At 40.7% G+C, this 20323-nt stretch overlaps 2 protein-coding genes across 9 annotated transcripts in view; one reads left to right on the forward strand and one right to left on the reverse strand.

Annotated features, from left to right (window-relative positions):
* TSLIG2 (tRNA splicing ligase complex subunit 2) overlaps window positions 1-15303 on the forward strand; it is a 34330-nt gene extending 19027 nt beyond the window's left edge. The window contains exon 6 of one of the 2 annotated variants that reach the window (XM_089775399.1): window positions 498-15303. In XM_089775399.1, the coding sequence (XP_089631525.1) occupies window positions 498-554 (57 nt within the window). In that variant the 3' untranslated portion in view covers window positions 555-15303. The remainder of the gene's footprint in view (window positions 1-497) is intronic. The other variant, XM_075917716.2, reaches the window with a different exon arrangement.
* A 465-nt stretch (window positions 15304-15768) lies between these two features.
* FHL2 (four and a half LIM domains 2) overlaps window positions 15769-20323 on the reverse strand; it is a 71845-nt gene continuing 67290 nt past the window's right edge. For 4 of the 7 annotated variants that reach the window (XM_014569284.4, XM_006114573.5, XM_089775396.1 and 1 more), the window contains exons 5-6: window positions 18859-19045; window positions 15769-16643 (exon numbers count right to left, since the gene is read on the reverse strand). In XM_014569284.4, coding sequence (XP_014424770.1) covers window positions 16492-16643; window positions 18859-19045 — 339 coding nt within the window. In that variant the 3' untranslated portion in view covers window positions 15769-16491. The other 3 variants (XM_006114571.5, XM_075917715.2, XM_089775398.1) reach the window with 2 other exon arrangements.

The raw sequence follows: 20323 nt of genomic DNA on the forward strand, positions 1-20323 counted from the left end.
TTCTAATGGTAATTTTTCAACAATTTTATGCAAGTGTATTATAATTGTTTTTAGAATAGAACATCATTTTGAATATTCGTTTTAAAATAGATTTAATTATTTGAAGAATAGATTACATTCCTGTATTTGCTTTAAAGAATTCTTCATGGGTTCAACTTTAGTCTAAGAATTTTTTATATGGATGTATTCCAAATTACTCATGTTTGCATAATGAGAGGGATACTTTTGGTAAACTGCTCTGTCTCACCACAACAAAAAAAGGGTGAATTTGCAAGAGATTAAATTCATCAGCTTTTATAGTTCTCCTGCTTACTTTTTACTTTCTGGATAAGCCTGACCTTTTAGCTTTCTCCAGAAGATGGCAACAGAAAGTTGTTGTTATGGTGCATATAGTGCTGAAGTGTTCAACTAACCACCCCTCGATATAGTACAGTAATTACTAAATACTGTCTACTGCAACACCTCTAATATTATTTGTATATTTTCTTCTATTCCAGAATGACCTGAAACCTACAGAAGCAAAGAAGAAAATCCAGCATGTAACATGGCCATGAATTTTTGGGGGTCCTAGAAATGTAAAATATATCACTCCTATAGTTCAAAACAGTTGAAGTACATATTTGAAGTACATTTTTCTTTAAAATATACAGGGATTCACATTATTATGGAGTTTTCTTAACAAGTTTGAAAGCTTCCTAATATAAAATTGGAATCCTATTCTCACCAATCACCTTAAAAGTGTTTACCGTCTTGTACTGAGTGGTTTCACTTCCCCTTCCAAAGATGGTGATGTTGCAAGAAACTAAAAAATACTACTTTTGAATTTTCAAGTATATTATAGTTCATCTCCTACGTATCCTTGTAAGACACCTATGTGACCTTATAAATGTTCATATTTTATGCTGTTTAACTAAATTCAGTTGAGTAGGTCATGTTCTGGCTCTAAATACCTTTAACACAATTGTTGAGGTTCCAAGTGGTATGAAAGATTGTGTATCCAAACCCTGCTTGGTTTCCAGAAGATAGTTACTTAAACAATATAGTGTAACATCATCCTATTGACAGATTTTATTCTAGGGAAACTATTATTATTTTTGTTATACAGAACAAAACTACAGAATTGTATTTGTATTACAATTAAAATACAGATTAAGTTGGTAATAGATGAACTATGTAAAATCTTTGCTTCAAATTGAAGCTTCTATAGTCATTTGAGATTAAAAAATGCACATGGAAGCACATTAGAATCTGTATTCAGTATGAATCTGAGGAAAAGTAATGAATGGATTAGTGCCATGCTCTTATATATACACATTTCTGTGTGTGTATGCAACAAGCTTCTTTTGTTACAATAATGCCTGTTAAAATAAAGTGGGAAATCCCGGAATGCAGGCCAGCACTCTCCTATCAACAGCACATCAAGAGGTACCAGTCATGGCACTGAGAGAATACTATACTCTTAGCAATGTTTTGCCTCTCTCCTACCTGTGACCGTTTTGAAATAAGATTGTTGGTTTTTCTTTGAATCCCAGTGGATTCCATCTAGGTTATTGTGTGGTGTAGCACACTGGATCTGGTCCTATGTTCATTAAAATCAATGACAGTGGGCCATTGATTCCAGTGGTTTAGTGGGCCTGATCCTGCACCTACTTTGGTGTATGTGGTAAATAGTGACGTTTCTATGCAACAATTAACATGAAATCTGTGTACCTCTAATATTAAAGCTTTTCCTCCACTGAATTTAAACACGAAAAGACCTTTTGGTTGGCTTAATGAGCCAGTTTAAAATGCTGTCAGCACCAATCTGAAAGCTTACTTTGAATTTTTAAAATGTGTGTATATATATTAAAAATATGAACAGTAGTCTACATCAGACATAATTGTGACAGGAGTTTCCCATTCATTATTGTGGAATCAAAGGCATGTCTGAATGCTGTAAAATAGAATGATGTATGTTTTTTTAAATATTGTGTGCCCGTATCCTTTTACTAAACACTAAAACCTGTGTGCAGGTTTTATACTTCAGTATAGCAAAGTTTCAAATTAATGTACATTTTGTATGTAAAGAGTGGTCTTTTAAGTAGTTTTATCCTATTTAAATAAACTGAATTAAATATAATCATGTAAGTAGTATAGATCAATTCCGTAATGTAATTTAAGCCTATTTAGTTGAAATAGTGATGCTGAAGAGTACTCAGTCACTGAGGCTACTCCATAAAGTTAAGCATGTGCATAAGTGTTTGCAATATTGTGGTTTGTAATTTTAGTCAATGTTACACTTTTCTTTATTTTGACGTCTTGCTCAGGCAACCAGAATTGTGACTCACTATGGGCATGTCTAGATTACATTTTAATTTCGAAAGAGGATATGCAAATTCTGTGGGAATTTGCATATTGTCTTCCGATCGCTTTTTTGAAAGCAGGTTTTTGAAAGTTAAAGTAGTCTGGATGCAGGTTCTTTCAGGAAAAAAAACCCTTTTTCGAAAAACCCCGTAAACCTAATTTTTTTAGGAAGAGCGGGGTTTTTTTTCCCAAAAAAAACCCATGTCCAGACTACTTTCACTTTCGAAAGACCTGCTTTTGAAAAAGCAATCAGAAGTCGATATACAAATTCCAGTAGAATTTGCATATCCTCTTTCAAAATTAAAACGTAGTCTAGACATGCCCTTAGTTACCACTCTGCCACAGGAATAGTGAGTTTTGCTGCTGATCTCTGTTTCAGCTCCCTGATGCATCAACTTATCCCTTGCAAACAAATGCTTCAGGACTTACCTTAAAGGTGACTGTGAATCCAGGTTCCCTGGAGATGTCCTTCTGCAGTGTTCTCTGTAGATATTCACAGAAGTTAAGTTTGCTGCCTCTAAAAAGACTGCACACGTTTGTCTGATAGATAGTTGAAGACTTATCGCTTCACTCCAGTATAACAGCACTGTGATAGTTTTGCAACAAAACAAAAATAAATTTATTAACAAAGAACGTAGGTTTGAGTCAAGAGTGAAAGAGATATGGAAGATAACATGTTTTGCTTGTAACTTGGCCAGTCACTAAAACAAATTCAGAAAGTTATTTTTTTGTTTAAGGAGGTTTCTGACCTTCAGTCAGTTCTCAGATATTCAGTTTCTTTCACTCTTAACTTATTCAAACTTATGTTTTTTTGTTAATACACTTATTCTTGGTTTGTTACATAACTATCCCAGTGCTGTTATACTGGAGCCCTGGACTCTATTGCTGCCCCGGAACGGACCCCGGCACTGGGGGTTGTCCGCTGACTCCCAGACAAGGGGGCTGGCATGTGGCTGTGTGGAGCCAGCAGTGGTGTGTCCCCCACTTAACACCCCCCTTCATCCATAATTCCTAGTTAAAAATGTATTGGTTACACAGTTACATTTTACATTCCTGTTAATGACCAGCATATTACCAGTTTGCGTATAATACCCTGTGTGACAACTTTTATGTGCAGCTTATGGCTGCAATGTTTTCTAAATATTTGATACATAAATTTTCAAACAGATATTTCATTAACAGAAGTAAATTGGCAACTCATTTTTTTCATATTCCTGAGGTGTCATTTTTTAACAACTTTATTGATTGTCAGCTATATGGATAGCTTACAGACCACCACAATACTTAATATAGCTTAAGGAATGATTTACAAATCATTTTGACCAAATATACAGCTCTATTGAAGAAGTAGACCAATGATTAATAGAGCTATTTGTTCAGATATCCTTTCTTTACATTCTACAGTTTTGCGATGAGACCTCCTCAACTATGCTCCAGCAAAGGACTGGCTTTGTGTAGCATGGGTGATGCTAGATTTTTAAGTAGACTTACCACCTCTGCTTATGTATCTAGAAGTGGTTCAGATTAAACATACATTGATCTATACTTACATTTTAAAATGTTTAATTTTATACAGATTACCTTTCTGATATTTTCTCCTCTCAAAATAAATGGTTACATGGCTGCATGCTGCTCATTTTAAAAGCAAATCAAAGGGGTTTTGTTTAGTGATGCAAAATCCCATTTAATTGGTTAAACAGTTGAATATGGTGTTGGCATTCTGTTTAACCAATTAAAGAGGTGTGGGCTGGGGTCAGGCTAAAGCGGCCCTCACTGGGCTGTTGCCACAGTTTCCAACCTCCCCCCCACAGGGACTGCTACTACTGCCATGGTTCTGCCCCCGCTCCCAGTTAAGGGTTACGCTTACCGAGTAACCATTTAACCAGCTAACCATTAAAATCCCTAGTTCTGTTCCTGACTAAACAAGATATTGAAAAAACTAGGCCAGTTCTAGCTTTTTCACAGCTGACAGTAAAACCCAGAGGAGGGGCTTTAGAGAGGAAATTTCTTTACGATTCTCCTTGCAAAATTTTCCATTCTGTCTCGTCTTCAGTTTTGGCTCCTTGAAAGATAAGTCAGGGGGATTCATAAAAGCCTATGTTACTCTGTGCCTCCATATTTGCTTTGAAATGCCAATGTTCCAATCTGCTTTCTTGAAACTATATTCCTAACTCAGTTCCTGTCCATGGCTGCTCCCAAAGGCTTCATTCATTATCCTTTCCAAAATTGATTCTTTAGGGCTTTGTTTCTCCTACACCTATACACTCACCAGAAGTCACCACTCTCTTCTCTGTATAGCTCAGAGAGATTTAAACATGAATTCTAGGGTTTCATTTGAACTACTTATACCTGGTCCAGTTCTCTGCAGTAGAAATGAGTTGCTGTAACTTCATAATTTTTTTCATTGCTTTTAAACAGTAGCTTCTGGTGCAATTTGCAAAGTTTCAGTAATAACTTCAAAACCAGTTCTAATAATTGTGCCTAATTTTTAAAAAAAGAATACTGTTAAGAAGTTTAAGTCCCTAGCACAACCTGTTTAAAACTATTATTTGATCTGAAATACATTGCCGAGTTAGCATGAAATTAAAAAAATGTTGACAGGACATTAGATGTAAGCCAATGTTTTATGTTCTCCTGGCTATTTTTAACAAGGTGGGGCTCTTACACCTTTCAAAGGAGGAATATGGAACTCCGTTCGCAGCCAGGGGCCAGTGGGAAGTCCCACTGACTGGGCTGCATGTGGGTGCCAGCTTTGAAATGTACAAGAGTCCCCAGCAGGAGCTCTTGTGAATTTCAAGGCAGAAGCGCCCTCATGGAGCCGAAGGTCAGCTGGGGACAGCGTTGAAATGCCACGTGGAACCCGGGTCAGCTGGGGACTCCCCGACTGATCCTGGGCTCTGCATGGCATCTCTGTGGAACCCGAGGTCAGCTGGGGACTCCCCAGCTGACCCCGGACTCTGTGTGCTGTGCTGGAACCCAAGATCAACTGGGGAGTCCCCAGCTGATCCCGGGCTCCATGCAAATGCTGCGGCGGCGTTTTAAAGGGGCAGTGCTGCACAGAGCCTGGGGTCAGCTCAATGCAGCGCTGCTTTGAAACATTTAGCCGCATGGAGCCTGGGGTCAGCTCCGTTCTGTGCTGCCGCTTTAGTACTCCTTTCCCCCTCCCTTTGCTGCCTCTATCTGATAGAGGCAGAATCAACTAGTCAACTCAACTATCCGATAAGCATATAATCGACTAGTCCTTAACATCCTTAGCATGGATACAGAAAACAAGTGATCTATTCTGAAAGCATGTAGAAAAAAGATATTTCACCTGTGCCTAAGGTTTCCATACATAAAGCTCAAAGGGCAACTGCCACTATATTTTTTGAATAAATTACTTACAGTACCTAAGATATCTCTCTTCTACTATGCTGTCTGAAGAATCATCTGAAATGCAATCAGTACCATGATCAGACACTATTTGATAGATGCAATATAAGGACCTAAATGTGTAGTATTGTAAAAGTGGTAAGTGCATTTTTGCTCATGTAGTAAGTCAGTGTTGGTAAAAATAGGATTCACTTAGCTGATACTGTAAAACCAAAAGTAATACAGGCAGTCCCCGGGTTACGTACAAGATAGGGACTGTAGGTTTGTTCTTAAGTTGAATTTGTATGTAAGTCGGAACTGGTACATATTGTAGGGGAAACTCTCGCCAAACATTTCTCCAGAGCTCAGTTTTATTCTCCCACACCTCACTTCCCTCAGTCCTTTATTCTCAAGCTGAGGTGTCTGCTGAGAGAAGCCGCTCCGCGTCTCCCTGGTCTGCTGGGGGGAAGCCGCTAGTGCGGGGTTGCCTCATCCCGTTTGTAAGTAGGGATCTGATGTAAGTCGGATCCATGTAACCCGGGGACTGCCTGTAGTTTGGGACTGACTGGGTTTTTTAATCTTCATTAAAGAATGTGATTATGCAAACTGAACTGTGAACTAATCATTTATGTGAGTGATACCTGTACACACTGCACTGCTCTACTAATTTTAGTTTTTAAAGACACTTCACTGCAGGTAATAAGTAACCCATGTTGGGTACAAAGATTTCCAGCATTTTTTTCCCTCTCTTTATTCTGAAAGTTAATTTGCATCTATAACAATGACAAGGAAATTTTTATATTTTGAAAGGATGTGTGGTATAATTAGCTGACTGATCTCCAATTCCTGCTGAATACATATTACTTTCCATCTGAAAAGTGCATAAAGAGTGTATTCGCTGTCTGACATGGCCATCATTCTTGAAGTTACTGCCAGGGGTCTCCCTTCATTTGATTGTTTTCCATGATAATATTCCACTGCTAGCACATAGTCACTAGTGTTGGACAAGAATACACATGTTGCAACAGTTGGTATGCTAAGTTAAAATTATAATTTGTCCTGGCGGATATGGTATTGTGACTTCTGTACAAATTTCTCCTATGTTCTCTTGAGCGCTTGAATTGTTAGCTAAATTTTGAGCATAGACTTAGAAATAATTTTATAAATTAAAAATAGCATATGGCTAGATTAAAGGCATATATTCACTGTTGGGGCTAAACCTTAAAAAAATCATATACTGGTCAACAGATAATATCCGTTCATAAATATATTTGGAGATGTTAGTTTAATTTTTCCCTGCCAGTAATCTTATTATGATTTGATTCCATAGACTAGTGAGCAGCCTGTTCAGAAGTTATCTGGTAGAGAGCAAGCACAGTAACTGAAAACTCTGGAAGGTTTGATGGAATAAGGTACGATGATCTTGATACGTTGGAGAAACTGGTAGATATCAATGAAATAAGATTCAATAAAAAGACATAGAGGTTCATCTCTATGGGATAATCAAATTCACATATATGGTATACAAAAATGATTGATGATAAATAGCTCAGACAGCACTTCCATTTTTTAAAAGCATTGTATAAGAGGTAAATATCTCATTTTTACAGGCGGGGAAATGGAGCTATCAATTGAATTATGCAGTGATGTGTGCACAGACTCAGAAAAGTCTCTTGTCCTGAGCTCAGTTTTCAGTCCATTTAACCACACCAGCAATAATAATAGAGCCCAGCAAATTGACTTTGTATCTTTGACTACGTTTGTAGATTGGATGCGCATACAAATTTTATATCTGTTCATGGCTGCAAGGCACTGGAGCCAAATATAACGGCAACGAAGTATGAGAGCAATGGCATAGTGTTACAAAAAATAAAGGTTTAAATTTGGATATACTTAAAAAGTATTTACTTGGCTTGTTTTGCAGACTATTACTCTGTATCCAGATTTGGATGAGGTTGGAGCAGAAAACTGTGATCAACTGTAAGAACTATATTAAAGAAATAAATTGAAAGAGAGGATTATATAATTAATATAGGGCATGTCTACACAGCAGCATTATTTTGGAATAACTCCTGTTGTTCTAAAATAACTATGTGAGTGTCTACACAGCAAGCCCATTATGTCAAAAAAATATTGAAACAACGGGCGTCTTATTCTGTGTTCTGTAACCTCATTGTATGAGGAATAAAGCCTATTCCAAAATAGCTAGTTTGGAACAGGACATGTATAGACCGGGAAGCTGGAGTTATTTCAAAATAAGAGGCTTCTGGCTCCTCCCACAGGTGCCGTGCTGGCCACTCTGTCCATACTCATCAAAACTCTATAGTCCCCCTTCCCCTGCAGCCCTTAGAGCTGCAGTCCCTGGGGAAAGGTCTCATGGCAAAGTGGAGGCCCTGACAGCCCTGAGATACACAGCAGGTGCCAGAGCAGTGTTTTTGGCTGCCATGAGCAACCCTGTTGCTCCCACTGAGCCCTCTTCTGCTCCCAGGGAGCCAGTAGCCAGCTCCCAGGACCCTACCCAGGAACAGAAGAGTCATGTGCCCTCCTGGTGTGCTGTGGAGATCCTGGACCTCATTGAGGTGTGGGGAGAAGAAGCAAACCTCCAGGATCTCTGTACCAGATGCAGGAATGCAGCTATGTATGGCCGCATAGCTACCAAGGGCCACGCTCACCCAGCAGCAGGTGCACTTTAAGGTAAAGGAGCTAAGACAGGCCTATGCCAAGCCCAGGGAGCACAGCTCCCACTCTGGCAGCACTGCAATCCTGCCCATACTACACACACCACCACCACATTCCAGGGGAGGGGTCAGTTCCTTCCCCCTGCCTTGTTGTGGACTCAGGGCTGGAGATGCATGTCATTGCCCTCCTGGGGGGCACAGCCTGTGAAGAAGAGGAGGAGCTGGATGAGACCATCACCATATCCATGTCGTCCAGTAAGAGGTCATGCTTGCCCTGGAGTCGGTACCCCCAACCCAGGATGTCTCCCGGGCATCATCTGAAGCTGGGGAAGGCCCATCAGGTGAGTGCCATTACTTTCCCCAGACACACACGGGTGGAGGCAGTGAGGGGCTACTGCATGCTCCTTGCTTGGCCTTCTCAGCCTGGGGATCATGCAGCAGCCTGTGCATGTGGATGCATGTGGAGCGGCAGTTTGGGGTGCTCAGCGACAGAGGACCCTTGTGCTCTTGCTCACGGGGGGTCTGGAGAAGTCTGCCATACTGACGCCAGGGTAGGACATCCACCATTAGAAGGAGGTGGGGGACATGGAGACATGCACCCACTCAGGAGTGCCCTACACTCGGGGCAGTATCCTCTCTCTGGGACAACACGGCGAGGTGGAGGAGCTTCTGCTTCTCACATAAACCTCCTCCTCCCACCATCCTGCCCCACTCTCCTCCCATGGGCAGGGATACAAGTCCTCTCTCTGTGGGACATTGCCACTGCTGGACCTGGTACGTGCATGGCACAGAGGGAAGCCCAGCTGCTCCATGGTTCCCTGTCCCCTCCGCAGACTTCCAGTCTTCCCAGGCCTGCTTGTCCCTGGGATGTGGGGGTAGTGAAACTCCCCCTTGGACACCTGTGCCCTTGCAGGAAAGGGCCCACTGTCTATGCCTCAGGTGGCCTTGCTGGAAGCACATCACCTTAGTCTGACCTGTGGCTTTTCGGGCTCAGATGCGTGCTGGCATCAGACACAATGGCTCCAGGGATGACTGACCTTCTCTCTGTTCTATACAGCTGGACTAGCTGCAAGAGGGGAGCGGTCAACACCCCACGTGCTGTCGTCATGACCTGCATGACCTGCATGCAGAGGAAAGCCCACAAGGACCTCCAGAGGGAGCACATTGCTGCTGTGTGAGCTTTGCAGCATTCCATGGACCGGCAGGACCGGAGACTGGAGGAGGATCTCCAGCTGTGCCACAACACCTGGCATGAGCTGCTGCAGCAGGGCCAGACCATCTGCGCAGCCTTCACCACAGTCGTCAACCTCCTGGTGGCCGCTCCTGCTGTCGCTCCCACGCCACCTGCCACCCCTCTGGCTTCTCCCCCTAATGCCCTCCATGGCTGTGGAGGGCCCTGCACACAAAGTGGTGGGACCACCCTAGGCAGGTGCAACTCCCAGCCCCACCCTTGAGCCTCTCCTTCCTTCCCCCAGCTCCCTTCTCCTCCCCCCCCTCCAAGGTTCTTTCCCCAGTCCCTCCCCAATGACATTTACTCCAACTAACAAAACGAAGTTTATTGTTTCCAAACAAAAAGTGTGGTTTATTGTCTCTGCAGGGGAAGGGAGGGATGTGGGAGTAAAGGCAAAGAGGGGCAATGCACAGGATCTAGTTTGAAATAAGCTATTTTGGAGTATTTCCTCCGAAATAGCTTATTCTGAAAAAACCGTGCAGTGTAGACGTGCCCATAGAGAAAATATATTGTTCCTACTGTGTGCAATTCTGATTCCCCATGTTTTAGAAAGATGAATTCAAATTGGAACATGTGTAGAAAGAGATGATTAAGACCATTAGAGGAATGGAAAAGCAACCTTATGAGAGGAGGTTGGCTTGTTTAACATAATCAAAAGAAGGCTGAAGGAACTGAAGAATGGCCATACTAGGTCAGACCAAAGGTCCACCTAGCCCAGTATCCTGTCTTCCAGCCTTGGTCAGAGCCAGGTGCCCAGAGGGAATGAAAAGAACAAGTAATCAAGTAATCCATCCCATTGCCTGTTCCTAGCCCTGACAAATAGAAGCTACAGGCACCTTTCCTGCCCATTTTCTGGCTAGTAGCCATTGATGGACCTCTCCTCCATGAATCTAGCTTTTTTAAAACCCTGTGAAAGTCTTGGCCTTCACATCTGGCAGGGAGTTCCACAGGTTGTGGGTTGTGTGTGAAATAAGACTTCCTCTTTTTTGTTTGAAACCTGCTGCCTATTAATTTCATTTGGTAAACCCTAGTTCTTGTGTTATGGGAAGGAGTAAATAATTTTCCTTATTTACTTTCTCCATGCCAGTAATGATTTTATAGATCTTTTTATGTCCCCCCACCTTAGTCATCCCTTTTCCAAGCTGAAAAGTCCAAAATGTATAACTCTCTCATATGGCAGTTGTTCCATACCTCTAATCATTGTCCTTTTCTGAACCTGTTCTAATTCCAGTACAACTTTTTTTTTTAGATGAGATGACCACATCTGCACACAGTAGTCAAAATGTGGACATACCATGGATTTATATAATTGCAATATATTTTCTGTCTTATCTATCCCTTTCTTAATGATTCCCAACATTGTTTGCTTTTTGGAATAGTTTCACGTTGAAGGGGATGTTTTCAAAGAACTATCCAATATGACTCCAAGAGCTCTGTCTTGGGTCTAAATTAGCATTTACCACTCATCATTTTATATGTATAGTTGGGATTATGTTTTCCAATCTGCTACTTCACATTTATCAAAAAAGTAATTGTCTGCTATTTTATTTCCCACTGACCCAGTTCTGTGAAAACCTTTTGAAGCTCTTTGCAGTCTGCTGTGGACTTAAACATTTTGAGCAATTTTGTATCATCTGTAAATTTTGCCACCTCACTGGTTACCTCTTTCTCTAGATTATTTATGATTATGTGGAATAGGGTAGGTTTCAGTACAGACACCTGGAGGACACTACTGTTTACCTCTCCTTTCTGAAAACTGAACTTTTATTCCTACCCTATGATTGCTACCTTTCAGCCAGTTACCAATCCATGAGAGGATCTTCCCTCTTATTCCATGACAACTTACTTTGCTTAAGATCCTTTGGTGAAGGATCTTGTCAAAGGCTTTCTGGAGATCAAAGTACACTATATCCACTGAATCCCCCATTTCCACAAGCTTGTTGACCCCCTCTAATAATTCTAGTAGATTGGCGAGGCATGATTTCCCTAAACAAAAACCATGTTGACTTTTCCCCAACAAATTGTGTTATCTATGTGTCTGACAATTCTGTTCTTTACTATAGTTTCTACCAGTTTGCCTGGTTCTGAAGTTAAGTCTCTATTATGGTGTTTTGAAAAAGTTTCCATGCAGCTTGCAGAGATTTGGCATCGTGCCTTTTAATTTCTCTTTCACTAACTTCCTCATTTTTGTGTAGTCCCCTGTGCTGAAAATTAAATGCTACATTTTATGGGCTGCGTAGTGTTTTCCTCACCACGGGGGTGTTTAATTATATTATGGTCACTGTCATGAAGTGGTCCAGCTATATTCACTTCTTGGGCCAGATCCTGTGCTCAGTTTAGGACCAAACCAAGAATTTTCCTCTCCTCTTGTGAATTCCAGTACCAGCTATTTAAAGAAGCAGCCATTTAAGGTGCCAAAAATGTATTGCCTGCATCCTGTCCTGAAGTGATATGTGCCCAGTCAATAAGGAGATAGTTGAAATCCCTCATTATTATTGAGCTTTTTTATTTTTATAACCTGTCTAATCTCCCTTAGCATTTCACAGTCACTGTCACCATCCCTCCTAGGTGGTAGGTAATATACTCCTGCTGCTATATTCTTATTATTAGAGCAGAGGTCAGCAAACTATGGCTTGTGAGCCATATACGACTCACTTAGGAGCTAAATATGGCTCACAGCTCAAGCTCAGCCCCCATGGGTAGCCTGTGCTGGTGACCCCGAGCCCATCATACACCTGAACCCCCTGCCCTGATCCCCTCACTCCCCCACATCTCCAAACTCCTGAACCCCCACATTCCCAGCCTCCCACCATAAGACTGACAGAAGACAGCCTGAATGTGCACATGAAGCTGGATTTGACCAGTTATGATGTAAACTTGAAAGAAATGTGCGAAAAGATGCAACAGCAGAAGTCTCTTTAAATAGTCTATGTGTACAAAGTTTCATTTTTGCTATTATTAATCATTGTCAATTATCAATAATATTAAGTTGTATATTTTCAGTCATGCAAATGGGCATTCCTATACAGTTCTTTGTTGACCACTTGTTCTGAATTTTGATGTAGTTTGGCTCTTTGGTTTGAAAAGATTGCTGAGCCCTGTGTTAGAGCATGGAATTACTATCCATAGAAATTTTATGGTGCAGTTTGGTTCATTTAATATTTTTACTTCATTTGATTCTACACTTTCTTTCACATATGTGCCATTCTCCCACCGGCATGATCTGTTCTGTCCCTCTGATTTATTTGATACCAGGTATGACTGTTTCTCATTAATTACCCTCATTCCACCAAGTTTCTGTGATGCCTATTATATCAATATCCTCCATTAATACAAGGCAATCTAGTTCATCCATCTTATTATTTAGACTTCCAGTGTTTGTTAATCACTTTAAATGCTTGTCACTCTTTAGCCATCTGCAATTACAAGACATGATTGAAAGGTGCCCTTTTGCATTTGACTGTTTCTCTTCAGATCTTACTCATATTTTATCATCTTCCACCGTCTTCTCCTTATTAGGACATAGAGAATTTCCATGAATTTCCTAAGAGATGTCTCTGTCCAATCCAGGTGGTCTCTTGCACCAGGCGGCTTTGTTTAAAAACTTCTCTATGACCTTTTTTAATTTTAAGTTCCAGCAAATTGGTTCCATTTTGTTTTAGGTGGGGCCTATGGTTCCCCAAAAGGTTCCCTGGTTCCTAGTAAAATGAAATCCCTCCTCACTGTACCTTTGTCTCTTCCACACATTGAGACCCTGCAGTTCTTCCTGTCTACTGTGGAGATCCTGGACTTTACCTTGCAGTCTAAATTTGGTCTCCAGGACCTTTCTCCTATCTTTCCCTATGTCACTGGTACCTACATGTATCATGACCACCAGCTCCTCCCCAGCACTGCACATAAGTCTATCTAGATCCCTTGCACCAGGCACATAAGTCACCATGAGATACTCCTGGTTATCACAAACCCAGCTGTATATGTTCCTAATGATCAAATCCCCCGTTACTAACACGTGTCTCTCTTTTAATAACATTAGTTCCGTCTTCCGGACAGGTGCAAGAGAATGCCAGAACATCATCTTGAAAGAAGGTCCCAACTAGAGGATTGTTTCCCTCTGCTCCAGTTGGATGTTCTCCTTCTCTGAGATTTTCACTCTCCTCAACAACACAGAGGCTTTCTGACTGGAGTTGGGACCATTCTATTGTGTCCCAGAAAGTCTCATCTGTGTACCTTTCTGCCTCCCTTAGCTCCTTCAGTTCAGCCACACTGGACTCCAAAGCCTGTACATGGTCTCTGGGGTCCAGGAGCTCCTTGCACCATATCCACATATACACCACCTGTCAATAGGGCAAGGTAATCATACATGCTACATTGGGTGCAATAAACTAAATAGCCCCCACTCTGCTGCTTGGCTTCTGCCTGTATTCTCTTTTTACTCCTTGATTTTGTTACTCTCTTGGTGGGACGGTTTTTTAAACTTTTATGTTTAAAGAATATTAAGTGTATTTTTGCCCTCCCCTCCCCACAATTTCCCTCTAAGCTCCTCTGTTCACTAGTTCCTCTGATTGCTTAGAAATAGGCTTTTAAAAACCCTGCCCTTCCTGATAAGCCCTGCCCTGTGGATTAGGGATCAAAGCCTCTTTAACAACTCTCAGCCTTGCCTAGCAGGCTGCTGGTCTCCGCACACCATGGAGAATCTGCCGCACGGTATCTTTCCATCAAGCAGCAAGCACACCACAAACACACACACACACATTGTCTCACACACACACTATGGACAACCTACTTCAAGGGTCACATAGTAGGGAAGATATGATTGTTCTCTATAAAAACATCAGAGGGATAAATACCAGGTGGGAGGGGGAGGAGTTATTTAAGTTAAGCACCAGTATTGACACACGAACACATATCTATAAACTGGCCATCCATAAGTTTAGGCTTGAAACTAGATAAAGGTTTCTAACCATTAGAGGAGTAAAATTCTGGAACAGCCTTCCAGGAAAATAAAGGGGACCAAAAAACCTAGCTAGCTTCAAGACCGAGCTTGATAAGTTTATGGAAGGTATAGTCTGATGAGCATGTAGCCCATTTGTGATGGCTGGTAGCAAATATCTGAAATGGCTGATGATGGGATACTAGATGGGGAGGACTCTGCCTCTGAACTAAAGATAATTTTTTCCCAGGTGTCTGGGTGGTGTGCGATGTTCCCTCTAATCTTTTCCATCCATATACAGAATACATTTTTATGTGCATCAAGGCATGTGTGAATGCATCACCAGTAGAAATAAAACCTGGCCATGGGTGCTCTGCTAATCCACTTGGTAGCATCTGAAGCTCTTCTTAGTGGCAGCACAAACACACAGAGTATCAGGAACACTGGTAGTGGGTGTTGCCCACATGATCAGGGTCTAACTGACTGCTGTGTTTGGGGCAACAAAAGAATTTCCCCCTTGAGTCAGATTGGTAGAGAGAGTGGGGTAAGAACTGCACACTCTTGAGTTTCCAAACAAGGGACTCAGTGATACAAGAATACATCCCTAGTAATTGTGAACTTCTATTAGCAAAAATTAAACTAAACACACTACTGTAAATCAGTGTCTGCAAATGCTTTTTCGTGATAAACTACGTGAGAAACAAAAAAATCACATTCCTAAGTTTTATCTATAAAAATCACACAATGTTTTGGATTGGTTCAACATTTTTATATAAGGCCATATGGATTCTAAGTTGACAGACAATCCCAAATTGCAGTTTATCTTAAAACTTTATTTTCAAAAGAATCTTTTTTACTGGATTATTAAATATAGCAATTGAACATACAGTAATTATTATAACGGGTGATATTTCATTTTCTACACAATTCAATTAGTATTCATTTCTGTATGGAAAACCTTCCACTTGTTGAAATTAGTGGAAGATTACCTGCTATTTTGGTGCATTCATTTTAGGACAATTATCAGAACACTGTAAATATACTACTACTACGAAGAAATAGATTGTATTTATATAGCTTACACTGCATCTTTTTTAAACTTTTGAAGCGTTCTATTTATAATCTATATACTATATACTAATATACTATAGAACACAGGAAAATGTTGACACATTGAAAGTAATAACAAACCAAAATGATAAAAAATGTATTTTAAATTATTTTATTATTTTAAGAAATACAATATGCAGTGTCATTTTGACTGTACTGATAATCAGAATTTGTACTTCACACAATGATCATCTAGTCATGCAATAAAATATTTGTTACAGAACATTCCTGCTTCAATGACTAATAATCATTTTCTCTTAGTTAAGGCATGGTACAGATTCTTTAGCAACAATACACTCATCTCATTCTCATCTCCTTCTACACTTGACAGCACAGTGCAATTACACATTCTAAGAACACTGGGCTTGAAAGGTCAGCCCTATTGAAGTCAAATGGAGTCTTGCCATTTACTTCAGTGGGTCAAAAATTTCACCTTTAATCTCTACCTACGAAGTTAAATCACATGGCCTTTGTAATCCTTCAAACATATCACTCTCTTACAGACTACATCATGTTAGTATATTTAAAAATTCAGTGAAGAAAATAAAATGTCAAAAAAAGCCAACACATTTCATATGTCAAGCCTTGCACTGATCTTGGTTAACTATATCACTCCTTAATAATCAACAATCCATCTAGAGATTCTGAAATCATCTGTTGCCCTCCTCCCCATCCACTTTGAGATTTAGACAGTCCGGAGGGGAAAAAGTTGATGTGATGTGAATGGTACTGAGAAACACAGATGAGCGAGTAAAGTCTTCATATGGTTGACTAAAACTAGTACACATTGCATGTTTCAAAAAATAAGTATTGCAAGCACAGCTCTGCTTTCCTCCTTGTTTTAAACTTTAAATATCTTTCCCACACTCAGGGCAAAGGATGTCATCCCTTTCTGTGAGGAAGCCGCGGCCCACTAATGAAAGAGAACACTTCTTACAGTTAAAGCAGTCATTATGCCACTGCCGTTCTTCAAAGGAGATATACTTGGTTCCTCCGAGTCCTATTTAAAAACCAAAAGCAATAAGGAAAAACAATGGAGTACCAGTCATCAGGTGACTTAGTGCAAGAATTCTATTTGAGGACTGCCAATGATATCCGCTGTAAAGCAGTGAAAGAAATTTTTTGTGAAAGAGAATTCCAATCCTGCTGTGCTTTAGCTTAATTTTGCCATCCTTACAGATGGGCTGTGTCTACACTGGCCGTGAGTATTTGCGCAAGAACACTGATGTTGTAATGTATAAAATCAGTGCTTCTTGCGCCAATACTCTGACGCTCCTGCTCAGGGATAAGCCCTCTTGCACAAGTATTCTTGTGCAAGAAGCTAGTGTAGACAGCAATGTTAATTTCTTGTGCAAGAAAGCCCGATGGCTAAAATGGCCATCGGAGCTTTCTTGCACAAGAGAGCGTCTACACTGGCACGGATGCTTTTGCACAAAGCATGCCAGTATAGACACTCTCTTGTGCAAATACTTTTAATGGAAAAACTCTTCCGTTAAAAGTATTTGTGTTAAATCATGGCAGTGTAGACGCAGCCATGGTGAGTAGGGCTCTCACTTTATCTTCACTTTAAATGCTACAGCTGCACTGCTGTGGAGCTTCCATGTAGATATTTCCTTTGCCATTGGGAGAGGTTCTCCCTTCGGCATAGGTAATTCAGCTCTCAAAGAGGCCAGAGCCTTCCATCAACCTAGTGTGTTCTACAGGGGGATTTAGGCTAGCTTAACTGTGTCACTCAGAGGTGTGGATTTTTCACACCCCTGAGTGATATACCAGATTTGATGTACATTTTCTAGCATAAACCAGCCCTTAATCTTCATGATACTCAATGGACATAGGAACTGGATTTTAACTGATGGATTTGACAGAGAAATGAGATATAACATATACCAGGGAATCAGAACAGACAGGAAGGTTATGGGCTACATAAAGATAACATTATTATTCAGTATAGGCATACTTGTCTTGAAAAGTTAGGGGTTTACATTTTGTTATGTAAACTTGTTAACTTGTATTGCTGAAGGTGCCGAACTAAAATTGAGTGAACTCAATAGAATGAAGATAATGGTTTGACAGTTTTGAGGAGCATGTGCCAAGAAAGAGGGGAAGAAAATGCAAAAATATTTGAGAGAAAGAGGTGAGGGAGCCCATTGAGGATGACCTCACTGGGGAAGTAGTAGTTGGGGGACTGTGCAGGGGACAAGGGGCCAGGCTTTGATATGACCTATGCGTTGCATGACCTTGAAAGCAAGGAGAAGCTGTTTGAACTGATGCCGAGGGCACAGTGCAATCACAGTGAGTGAGGAGACTGAAAGGATGTGTGGAACATTGTTGAAGTGACAGGTGAGAGATGATTCTTTCAGGAGTATTTTGCATAGTTGGGAGGGAAGGGCAGTTAGTATAAAAAAACTCAAAGGGGGAAATTCAGCATTTCCTGCCTATGTTTATGCTGCAGTTTCCATGATGGCAAAGAAGTGCTAAGTGTGCCATCTAAAACAGATGATTGGTAACGGCCAGAGAGGTGTGAGCAGACAGGCAAAGAGTGAAATAATGGCTGGGGGCAGAGCAATCCAAGTGTCACATGAGAGACTTGCTCCGTGCTGTAGTTTGGAACCTTAGTCTTGGACAGTGTATCTAGTATGTCTAAAGCATTGGCCACCCCCATAGGGTTATCTTTATGCTTAGCCAATGTTGATAAAACACTGTATAATTGTTCTCTCTAATATTTTCATACTGAAAGGCTGTGCATCAAAGCGGTGTGATTTCTAGGCACCTATCCTGAAAACCCAGGAAAACCTCCATGCAGTCAAAAATGAAACATAATTAAATGTAGTTTCTATTGGGAAGGAAGTTACTGTTGGTGGACACAGTAGTGTCTCAGAAATAAAAGCAGGCTGAATACCAAATGGTGTATGTATATCCTACTATATGCATAGTTGTCTTAGGATGTAGCTACATGTTCCCTGGAAATCAAATAAAAAGGAGAAAAATTCAAAGTTAGGATTAATTTCAGTTTTCAAAGATTATAAAAACTGCTCAAGTACAAGTGCTCAAATTCAGGATATATATATATATATATATATATATATATGGTATGTGATAGATAGGGACCATTTCTGGGTCTCTTAAATTATCCTGATGGCCACTATATTTCTAACAAATAATCGTTACAATTAATTGTTTCACATTTCTGAAGATCATTGTAGTAAGCCACCTACCACTGATGGGGTTGGTGCATCCAGCACACTTTTTGGCATACAGATTGCAGAAACAGCTCAGGCAATATGCAAACTCGTCCCGGGAGGTAAAGCGCTGTCCAGACAACTGCTTCTTGCATCCAGTACAAACAAAGCACTCCTTGTGCCAGGGCTGCTCCCGGTAAGTTACCCCTCCTGTAGTGATAGCCTGTGGGGTTTTTTCCATGAATAAAAGAGGGTCTGTGAGATCACCTTCTTACTGAGGATGACTTTAAAAAAAATAATCCAGGAATATAATTTATGATTACGGGCAAGCTCCGACCTTGAACGGGAAGTCTTGGTTTGGGATAAGTGATTATCCTTCAGTATTTCCCAATTATGCAAAATCTCATCGTTAAACAACTTATTTGTTCCCTTTTCATGTTATAATCATGCTCAAATTTGTCCTCTTTGTCCTCCTTTCACCATCCTGCTTCATTACTATGTTTTTCTCTCCTTTTTTCCTCATGATTATCTCAATGAACCACAGCCACTGGAAGCAGCAGGGGCTGTGCCTGTGGATGGGCAACATATACAAAATGTCTTGTGGTCTGCCAGTGGATTACCCTGATGGGCCATGTGCTGAGGGATGCTGACCCCTGCCTTATACCAACCTGCTTCACTATCTTATTTTTCTCTACTCCTTTCCTTATGCTCATCTCAGTGTTGGCTTCCTGTCCGTGCTTTCACATAATCCCATCCCTGGGGGTGAAATAACTCATCTCTGCAGCTGCTGCTGTCTGAAACATCCTCCTTTTATTTTTTCTCATCAACAGACCATTTAATTTCAAATCTCTACTGAAAACATGTCTGTTCTCCTTTGCTTGCATCTTTTTGACCCCTGGATATTCATCACATGATGAGTTATTCAAACAATCCCACTGAAGTCACTGATACTAAACTGTGTGAGCAAGGAATTAGCCTCAAGACTTTGGGTTGCAGGAACAAGTCATTAATTTATTTTTCTCTGGTATTTTTAAATTGTAATTCGCTATAGAATGGTGATGTATGAATGATAGGAAATATGTTGTGCAAACAATTGGTCTGATCCTCAGTAACGCTTGTTACTGAGTAATGACTTTAAAAATGTTGATTTCAGAAAATATATGCAATAAACATGGCAACTCTTTCTTTTTCCCTCTTGATCTTTATAGTTGGGGTTTCCAAGAGTGCTCGGCATTAGCTTTACTCAGCTCCTGTTGAAATCAATGAGAAAATATTGATTTCAGTGGGCGCCGAGTTGGATCACTGCTGAGTGTTTTCATTTGAAAATTTCACCTGGGATGCCTTTCCAACACTAAGGCTATGTCTAGACTGCAGGCTTCTTTCGAAAGAGGCTCTTTCGAAAGCATCTTTCGAAAGAGCCTCTTTCGAAAGATCGCGTCTAGACTGCAGGTGGATCTTTCGAAAGAGAAATCCGCTTTTTCGAAAGAGAGCACCCAGCGAG

Source organism: Pelodiscus sinensis, chromosome 1 (genome assembly GCF_052426305.1).
Source record: "Pelodiscus sinensis isolate ZL-2025 chromosome 1, ASM5242630v1, whole genome shotgun sequence".
NCBI lineage: Eukaryota > Metazoa > Chordata > Testudines > Trionychidae > Pelodiscus > Pelodiscus sinensis.